Source organism: Phocoena sinus, chromosome 9, assembly GCF_008692025.1.
Source record: "Phocoena sinus isolate mPhoSin1 chromosome 9, mPhoSin1.pri, whole genome shotgun sequence".
Classification (NCBI taxonomy): domain Eukaryota; kingdom Metazoa; phylum Chordata; class Mammalia; order Artiodactyla; family Phocoenidae; genus Phocoena; species Phocoena sinus.
In genome coordinates, this window is record NC_045771.1 from 81,960,320 (window position 1) to 81,971,129 (window position 10,810).

Below are 10,810 nucleotides of genomic sequence, written 5' to 3' on the forward strand. Positions count from 1 at the left end.
AAACGGCTTTATCTAAAATTGTTGAACAGTAAAATCTAGGACAGTGTAATTTATCTGGATTCAAATTAAAGCAGCTTTATAAGGTGAGTTCAGAAGTGGACTAAACACGGCGTGCTCTGGGAGATGTCTTACTAAATATTTTTCAGGAGTTTTCTGTTTTCCTTTTCTTTCCAACAGGAGGATTATACCGACTGCGGGGGTGTTTCTGGGTTAAGTCCCTCCCTGTGGTCCATCATCGGAATCCAGTGTGTACTACTTTGGCTTTTATCTGGCAGCAGACACTACCAGTTATGACCTTCTTAAACCAAATCTGCATATTAAACTCCAGACCCTGCCAAAACATGAGCCCTCCATTGCATTAAAAGAGGGTCAACTGTGGAATCAGCAGACCACTAGCTCAGACCATCCCATGGCCTCACTCTAAGACACAGACTCTTAAGGCACCCGCTGGCTGCATGTCAGGGTGTCAGATCCTGAAGTGTGAACCCTGCATCATCTATATATAACATCAAAGCAAAATACTATACATGCTCTCTATTGGAAAATTTGAGAATTTGTTGTTGCATTGTTGGTGATTACGTGTAAAAGGGCTCCCCCACACAGTTGTTTATGAATCATACAAATTATCTTAATTTTGACCTGGAATTCTGACTTGCTGCAATCCTTGTTCTTTTACCAAGAAAATCTCTAGGGGAAAAGAAAGTTATTTTTTCCTTATTCTTCTGTTCAAAATTATTTGCTGCTTTGAGTAATTATTGTTGAACGTATACATAGAGAGAGAGAGAGAGGGAGAGAGATAATTAACATTGGTGTAATCTGTCAAAATAGAAATTATGGCTTATTTTCTACGATAAAAATTGCCATGAATAAAATGCTTTATGAAGAATGGCTTCTCTGCCAGAAATATAACACAAACGATGACCAAGTTTTGGTGGGGTAATGAATTGGTTGTTTGAAAATAATTAAGAAATTAAAGGTGCTTGAGGGTAGAATTAATATGCGACATATTTCCTCATAAATGTGAGCCCTTAATAAACGCTTTGATGCAATGTTCTTTTTGTTCACAGTAAAGTTCTGTAGTGCTAGCCAGATATTTCAAGATGCTCTAAGGAAAGCTTGTTGCGGGGAGGGGAAATGTTTTTTCTTGTGATAAATGAACTTTGGTCACCAAGGGTATTTTGCATGATGCTGCTATTTTAACTTTCGGTTTGTTTTTCTCTTACTGTAGAGTGTAGTCCGTTGAAAAGTTAACTGAGTGACGTTATGTAAGAATCTGAACCTTGCAACGTAATGCACTTAAGTCATCTTTTAAAATGTCGTTAAACTACTCTGAATATACTGTACAGTGTAAATGCTGAATGATTGGATTAGGTAAATGGTGAAATGGGAATTAATGGATTTTATACAGATTCGTGCTCTTGCCTGAAAACCTATGTACAGATATTTTAAGTACATAAATCAGATTTGACACATTTATTTTTTGAAGAGTACATATATGTTCTCAATGAAGATTCACCCTAGGTTTCCTCTTTATTCGCTGGAAGAGCAGCACGTACAATCAATCCCCAATTTGCTGCTGCTGCTGCTTTTGTTCCCTCTGTTTTAAATGGTATGATCACTTGACCAAAATTTCCATGCAGTTTGATGAGGGTTTTACAATAATCTGAACAAAAAGGAAACCTTGAATCTATATGTATGCACACGAATACTTGATTGTGAATAATCAAAATTGTTTTTATACAGCCTCATTAGTGAAAATGGTTAGTGTAGTAAATTAGATATTTCATTATAGAGTAATATGGTAGCAGAATTTATTTATGCTTTTAAAGATTATTTTCAGGGGTAAACAGTATTTGAAGAAAGGGTAAAAACAATGAATGTGTAACTCTAACTATAGGGAATAATTCTGCTGGAAGTACGCAGATATTTTTAATGGTAAAATGCATTTGTTCTTTTTTCAAACATGCCATATATTGGTGTGTGTCTATGCTGGAAATTTTCTTATATACCATTTTTAAGTAAAAATCTTATTAACATTATCCAGCATGCTTTAATATGCTTCATATATCAAAGATATAACCAATTCTTTAGCGTAGTTTAAAAGGTCTATTTGTTTTGTTTTTAGCTTTGCATACATTTGTAATTTCCTCCACCACCAATATACCCTAGGTACCATTTGTGTACATTTCCTTATTTAAAATATTTTTTTATTTAAAAATGGGGGGAGGGGAAAATGGAATCACTTTGCCAACTATTGTTCTAAGAGTTGACATCAGTTACCATTTCTAATGCATTGTTGTGATTTTGTAGTCTCATTTGTAACTGGTACTGACATTTTAGAAAACACCAAAGTGATTTAAAAAAATATGGAACTTCTCACTCTAGTAACAATACGTTTAAATCATGTTGTTTGTTAATTAAATATTTAAAACTTATTGTTAACTTTTGCTAGACTATTTTAAATCATGAAAGTGTTGGGAAGGGGATATCGAAATATACAGTTATGTTAGTTTGTGTATATAAACGACGCACATTTAAACAACTGAATTGCTTCCAGCATACAACAAACTACCTTAAAATTATCTTTAAAATCTATTAAATATATTTTCATGGCTAATGTCACTGAAATAATGTTTTCATCAACTACATTGTTGTTGTGTTAATGACAGTTAAACTTGGCATCTCTTGGCAGGGTCCTATTTGATTTCACTTGCCATCAAAATATATTTACATGCACGAGTCTTGCCGTGATCCTTTGTTTTCTGTTATAAGATAAACATATAACAACCACACATACGTTAATAAATTGGGTTAGAACGTTATTCTCGTGCCTAATACTAGTCTTCACGCATTTGGCGTAATTTTTTGAAAGACAGTAACACTCGTCCCATCCAATTGTTGTCTTTAATTTAGGATTTTTCTGTGAGTTCTATTGTTGACAAGAACTTAAATTTCAGCCTGTTATAAATACTGATTTTCAAAGACTAAACAGTACAAGAGATCAAGAAAAAAGCTTTTAAACCCCTTTTGCTTACTTAATTTTTGCTATGCTCAATGCAGCTTAAAGTATTTTGTCACTAACAGAATCAAAAGTCTTGCATTGCTGTTGAACAACAGGAATGAACTTTGCATTAATGGTTTGTTTATATTTTTTCATTTGAACAACCAGCATTACTGCCAAACACCAGTCGTGGTCCATATTTGTAACAGGTTTTTAACATGACATAGTTAGCAAGTTTGATTGAAGAGACTTTTAGGTCCTGGGCCTATAAGATTTTAGTATGATCTTTTTCATGTTTCTAATGCTTGAGGCGTCATTGCTTAACTTGGAAAAAACAAGACAGTGTTGCCGCCATTTGTAAGTTTTCCTATAATATTCCTTTTATTAACTTTAAAACTGGCCTTACAGGGTTCAAATAGGCAGTATCCCTTTTAAGTGACCTTTGCAACCCAAGTGTTACTTGCTTATTTGATGCTCTCTTGTATTTTACATCTCATTTAAATCTTTCTCTCCACCAAAGCTTAAATTCTATGTCTTATTAAAACTCTGAACTATTCCATTAATCATGTTAGTTGACATTAAAGTGTCTAGAGGTACAGAGTCTGACCTAGTGTAACAAAATGGAGGTTGTGACTTTTTTTTTAAGCATAGCATAGAATGATGGTTTCACTTGCCCGCAGTTTCAAATATTTTACCATTATCTGGAATGTGTGTTGCTTTCCGATAGCAGAATGTTAACATTGCTATTATCCCATGTACATTTCTGTAAAGAGCAAATCAGTAGAGCAAAAGTGTGAAGTTTCTTGATTTCTTGAAAAAATTCCAGAATTTCAAAGTCTTAGACAACCCTTACCAAGTTTCATCTACTTTATTTCTAGTTCACAAGGTTAACTCAAAGAAATTCCACTGAGACTAATGGGATACTGTCTTGAATAGATGCCAGTTGGGTTTACAGTGTGACCTGACAAAGCTGTCTTTTTTGTTGTGCTGTATGTTGTTGGATCGTACTATTAGGGGTACTTTTATTGAAGTGCTGAGTGTGCATCCATGCAAAAGGCCAAGTGGCTTTGTGAACAAAAGATCTTTTCTCCCCTTATGTTCTCTTGACACTTTTGTGGAAATTAGCCCGATAAAAACGTTTTGTAAAAATTTGTATATTACTGTTATAAAAATATTTATAATCCCAGAAAATGTTGTGTTAAATCCTGTGCAAAAACAGTATATTCAGAATAAAAGTTTATCATTTAAAGTCACCAGTTTTGATTATTTATTTAAAATCTAATTGAAAGAAACAGAGGTCTCTGTCATACATACAGTTTAAGAAAGCAAGCTTTCCAGTGCAGAGAATTCTAGATTGTGGAAGTAAAATTTGGGATTATGAAAGTTGCCTTTACAATTACAAACCTCAACTCACAAACAAATGAAATTGCAACTCCTTGAGACTCTGACACTTCTCACACGTGCTTTTGCCATCAGAGCGTTTAGAAACTTATTAAAACAGACTTTTGACTTACGTAAGAAAAAACTTTTTTCTAGGCAAAAATAATGTTTCCATGTTTCTCTAAGGACCTTGGGGAAATAGTTTGAAAGAAACAAGTTAGAATGTCTGAAACATGCATATCTTTTATACATCTGACTAACAGTTAAATATCTCTCCTAGCTAGTTTATAGCAAACAGAAGCTAGGGCAGTGAAGTACAGTATAAAGAGGTTTTTTTTGTTTTTGTTTTTTTAAACTGTTGTATGCCTTTTACCTTTAGACCAGCTTACCACCTGCCCCGCTATGTTCACCTAATAAGTAATGCGCCTGATGTTATGTGGAATCTAATATAATGTAAGCCTACTTCTCATTCTGGGGACTCCTATAAGAGTGAAAATACCTACACAGGGGAGGAATGTAGTATGTGGATACCAATGATGGTGATTACTGGAAAATCTGACCCTTAGTCTCTGATCAAGGCATTTTAACAGGAAACCCTACTTAAAAGGGTGAGGTGGATAACATTTGCTTTTTGAACATCTGGCTTCATTCTGTACCAATTTATCTCCTCAATCAATCCTCTTACTCCCCAGCTACCCTCATTTCCTCTATCAATCATCTTAATCCCATCCCCACCTCTTCCCTTGGGACCTTGCCTCATCAATTCTCCTTTCTCAAGCATTTTCAGTCTCCCCTTTGTACAGGCTTTCTTCCCTCTGCCTGCAAACACATTCAGAACACCTCTACTTAAAACAGACAGGAAAATCAAACATCCAGTGCAGCACATTCGCCCCATTACTTCCTAGAGTAATAAACCTAGAATTAAAGAAAAATTTTGAACATTCACAGACACATATTGACAGTCTCTTCTCTTTGCAGTATACTCAACTAGGCCTTAGAATGTTAGATCTGAAAGGCATATTATCTCTGACCTTTAGTTTTGGGTGACCACTGAAAATTTTTAGTTACTGGTATGACGTTCTAATAAGTTTAAGGTCTTGGGCGCTTCTTGATTCTCAAATTCATTATATCTTTAAGTTGGGTTATTATTCACAAAGCACCAACACAATTTTCTATAAATTGGTATATAATCGACAATGCTGCTTAATAGAATTTTTATTTAAATGGACTCTTTTTTTATAAATGTATTTAAGAAATAAATTTGACATTACTGCATAATTGGAAAGCCAATATAATTTGCCATAATTAGTAATCATGTCACAGGTTCATATCTATTATAATGAACTTTTTAAAAATCAGCATATACCAGGGTCACTTGTGCTAGATTTAACCTAACACTTCTTCAACACATTTATTGTAATGATAAATTAGGCAGTTTTTCTGTTTCTGCCACAAATGTCTTAAAGTTTAAATCTGGACTCAGCTATCTGACTATACAGTGTAATTATTAGTACATTAAAATATATTTATCAAAATGCATACTCATGAAATTTTTTTCAAATTTTGAGTTTCTTAGGTGCATGGATTTATTTTTTCAAAATGCTTTATCATAATAACAATAGTTCTTGAGTATCTCAGGACCCTAACATGTCTTTAAAGGTTACTTGTGGGCTTCCCTGGTGGCGCAGTGGTTGAGAGTCCGCCTGCCGATGCAGGGGACACGGGTTCGTGCCCCGGTCCGGGAAGATCCCACGTGCCGCGGAGCGGCTGGGCCCGTGAGCCATGGCCGCTGAGCCTGCGCGTCCGGGGCCTGTGCTCCGCAACGGGAGAGGCCACAACAGTGAGAGGCCCGCGTACCACAAAAACAAAAACAAAAACAAAACAAAAAAAAAGGTTACTTGTAGCATTTTCATTGGTATAAGGACAGTGCATAACGGACCAAGATTGGAGTAACATTGGCAATTTCCTATATTGAGAACAACTGCTCTTTTCCAGATAGTTTCTTTTCTTGTTTAGAATTGTTTAAGAAACAATGATCTATCTTTTGTGAAATTATGGGAAAGTTGATGATAACTATTATAAATAGCGAAATTGTTAATAAACAGGTTACATGTCATATATGCATTCTAATCCCTCCTTTTTTAATTTCAAAATTATACTAAGCTGTAAAATTCCTACATCTGATAACTACTGACTTAGTCCTTATCATGAAGGCAGTGTAGCCAAGTAGTAACTGCAATCTGCTGTTTAGATTTCGATTCTGACTTTACCACTTACTAGCTTTGTAACCCTGTGCAAATTACATAATGTTTCCAAGCTTCAGTCTCCTCATCCATAAAAGAGTAACTGCACAGCAGGGTTGTAATGATGACTCAGTGATATAATTAATGTATAGGGCGCAGTACTGTGTATGTTCTCAACAATGCTCTCCATTAGTATTATGAATTACTATCACAATCATCTTCCCAGTCATCATAATCCTCATTTTGGCCTAGAGCTTTTAAGATCCTAATTATCTGCATCATTTGTCATTTAAGACATTTACTAATTCTTTATACAAGTAAAGTGTTAGACGTAGAGCCTTATACAAGATAAAAAGCAATTCCTTCCTTGATGGAACTACTGGCTAGGAATAACCTAGACTGAGTGGCCAGAGAAGGCTGCCATGATTTTGAGTTGAGGGAAAGGGGTAGCAGTACTGTTTCAAATAGAGGAGGGTGTGTGAAAGCTGAGAGGTGCGTGCAAGAAACGAGGGAGCTGAATATGAGTTCAGCATGGCTTGAGGGGTGGGTGATAAGTAGGTAGAGATGAAGTGGAAGATGAGGCTGAAGAGAAAACGCTCCAGAGCCTGGAGTCCTCTCTGGATGACGTGGGGTGTTTAGGCAACTGGAAGCTGCTGAAGATTTTTAAGCAGAGAACAGTTTGATCGGATTCGCATTTCAGGAAAAACACTCTGGATAAAATGTGGGTTACTGGTAGAACACCTACAGGGAAGAAGACCAATTAAGAGGCTATTGTCAAGGTGAGAACTTTTTGTTGACTGGCATAGGAAGCTAGATAAAGAAGAGCGGACTGATTTTAGAAACACTTAGAAGGGAAAAAGGAGAGAACGTCATGATTTCCTTGTGTACTAAAAAAGAGAGGACAAAATTTACAATTACTCCCAGGTTTTTGAAGTTTAATATCGTGCAGAGGGATGCAGTCCCCCAAGTTAGGCAACAATGGAGGGTACTAGAAGCAGGGATTGGCGGGACAAGTCTGGAGGAGAACATGAGGGCTTACTCTTCAGAAATATTGTGAATGAGATTTTTGTAAGGTGCTGAGGATACAAAGATGATATGCTCTCTCGTGCTCTGGAATATATACTCCAGAATAATGATTCTCAACACTGACTCATTTAGAAACCCTTATTGGAGGTTTCATTAGTTTTGTTTAAAATACTGACACTCAGGACCCACTCTAATTCAGAATCTCACCTGTTTCTAGCATACAGCAAGCATTACACTACCTGGGGGCATCTTAGATGACAGGTGTGACAGTTCTGGTATAGGTTATTTCTGAATTAGACTTCTCAAAACCCAATTTAGATGTATGTTACTGGTTCAATTTTTTTTAATTAACCCCTTTTTTGAACATGTTTTATTGTAACATACAATATGATTCCAACTCAACTGCAATTTTTCTGAAGGCTATACTTTTTAATGTTTTATTTTCTCTTCAAATCCAGATTCTATAGCTGTACACAGCTGATAACCAATAGTTTTCATTGATTGTGGTTGATAATCACAACCACTATTAGGACAATTTCTACTACAGGAAATTCTATTCCTATTATATCGATGATATCAAATGTCTTATAGGGTTGAACCAAAGATTTCTATAAATACTATCAGAGAACTTTGTCAATAGGTTCATTCTTATGGCAAATGATATGGCAAGTCAGAATTACATTAGGAAATATTATTACTTGACAATCTGGTTTCTATAGATATTGTATTTAATTAAGTAATGTTTTCCTTAATAAAATAAAAGGCTAACCAAAACTTTTTAAAACCCACTAAAAAGATTAGTGTTCAGATTGATTTCAGACTTCCCTGTCCATCTAATCCATAGAACCTCAAATATCTGACTGAGGTAAGACAATTGAGTACATAATACAGATGCCAGGCTCTCCAGTCAGACCACCTGGGTCCACATCACAGCTCCCCAACTTGGGCACGTTATGTAACATCTCTAACCTTCTGTTCCTTGTCAGTCTTATTTATACTATTGACTCCACCAATATTTGGATATAAAAATGATAATAGTCACAATCTAAGAGTTATTCAGCCTCTGCTTCTTATCTCGGAAGTTCAATCATTCTGATGCTGATGATTTCAAGAGTGCCTAGAGAAACTTGGCATCAAGAGGATTTCTAACGTGTGAGGAATATTGCCAGAACTTCAAAGTTTTTACACTGTGGGACGCTACGGATTCAATGATGAGAAATACAAGCAGCAAAACTGTAGAAGAACATGGGGAGAAAATTCATCCAAAAATTCACGTAAATAAACATTATTACTAACTGTAAAAAGTCACATTGTAATAAAAGATCTTGGTAATAAGAAACTGATGGTAAGCTGGAGAACAGGGCCACGTGGAAACTGAGCTGGGTTTAGCGACAGGGCTGGGAAGAAGGGAGGTGAAAGAGCCAAACTGTCCTGGGTGTCTTCATCCAAATATCAAAACCAACTAGACCAATATCCCAGATGGCTATACATGCAAAAATTCCAACAAAATATTAGCAAACCAAATTTAAGAACACATTAAAATATTATACGCCATGACCAAGAGGGATGTTCTCTGGTATACAAGGATACTTCAACATACGTTAATCAATTAATGTAATACATCACATTAACAGAATGAAATTTTAAAATCGCATTATCATCCCAATAGATGTAGAAAGAAGTCATTTGACAGAAATACAACACCCTTTAATGGTACAAACACTTGACATATTGGTTGTAGAAGGAACACATACCTCAACATACTAAAGGCCATATGTGACAAATCCACAGCTAACATTATAGTTAAGGGACAAAATTTGAAAGATTTTTCTCTAAGATCAGGAACAAGACAAGGATGCCCACTCTCACACTCCTATTCAACATAGTGCTGAAAGTCCTAGCTAGAGCAATTAGGCTAGACAAAGAAATAAAAGGGATCCAAATTGAAAAGGAAGAAGTAAAACTGTTACTATTTTCAGATGATATGATTTAGTACATAGAAAATCACAAAAATGGTATAGATTAACTTATTTGCAAAGCAGAAATAGAGACACAGATGTAGAGAACAAACGTATGGATACCACGGGTGGAGGACGAGTGGGATGGATTGGGAGATTGGGACTGACGTATATACACTACTATGTATAAAAGAGATAACTAATGAGAACAGACTGTATAGCACAGGGAACTCTACTCAATACTCTGTGCTGACCTAAATGGTAAGGAAATCCAAGGAAGAGTGGATCTATGTATACGTGTGGCTGATTCACTTTGCTGTACAACAGAAACTAACACAACATTGTAAAGCAACTATACTCCAATAAAAAATAAATAAAAAGACTCCACCAAAAAACTGTTGGAACTAATCCATGATTCCAGTAAACTTGCAGGATATAAAATCAACATACAAAAATCATTTGCATTTCTATCCATTAAAGATGAAACATAAGAAAAAGGAATAAAGACTAACTAGCCCATTCCCAATAACATCAAAAAAACAATGAAATAGCATCTATTAATCAAGGAAGTGAAAGATATGATCAAAATGATGAGACTTTACTGAAAGAAATCAAAAAAGACAAACAAATGGAATGACACCCCTTCTTCATGGATAGGAAGAATTAATACATTAAAATATCTATACTACCCAAAGTCTTCTATAGATTCAATGCAATCCCCATCAAAATACCAATAGCATTCTTCACAGAAATAGAAAAACCAATCCTAAAATTTGTATGGAATTACAAAAGACTCTGAAAATCCAGTACAACTGTGGGGAAAAAGAACAAAGCCTGAAGTGTCACACTTCCTGGTTTCAGACTATACTACAAAGCTACAGTAATAAAAACAGTATGGTACTGGCATTAAAAATAGACACAAAAACCAACAGAACAGAATACAAAGCCCAGAATTAAAAACCCTACTTATATATGAAAGACAACATACTGAATGGGAGAAACATTTTGCAAATCGTATATAAGAGGTTTATATCCAAAATATATAAAGAACTCATACAACAGAACAGAAAAAAAAAAAAAGACAACAAACAAACAAAAACAAAAAACCTCCAAATAATCTGATTTTAAAATGGGCAGAGGAGCTAAGACATTTTTCCAAAGATATCCGAATGGCCAACAGGTACATGAAAGGATGCTCAACG

At 35.3% G+C, this 10,810-nt stretch overlaps 1 protein-coding gene across 2 annotated transcripts in view; it reads left to right on the top strand.

Annotated features, from left to right (window-relative positions):
* The window catches only part of CACNA2D1 (calcium voltage-gated channel auxiliary subunit alpha2delta 1), a 502,332-nt gene extending 498,078 nt beyond the window's left edge, over positions 1-4,254 (top strand). For both annotated transcript variants that reach the window (XM_032643128.1, XM_032643129.1), the window contains one exon: positions 178-4,254. In XM_032643128.1, coding sequence (XP_032499019.1) covers positions 178-294 — 117 coding nt within the window. In that variant the 3' untranslated portion in view covers positions 295-4,254. The remainder of the gene's footprint in view (positions 1-177) is intronic.
* The last annotated feature ends 6,556 nt before the right edge of the window (positions 4,255-10,810 follow it).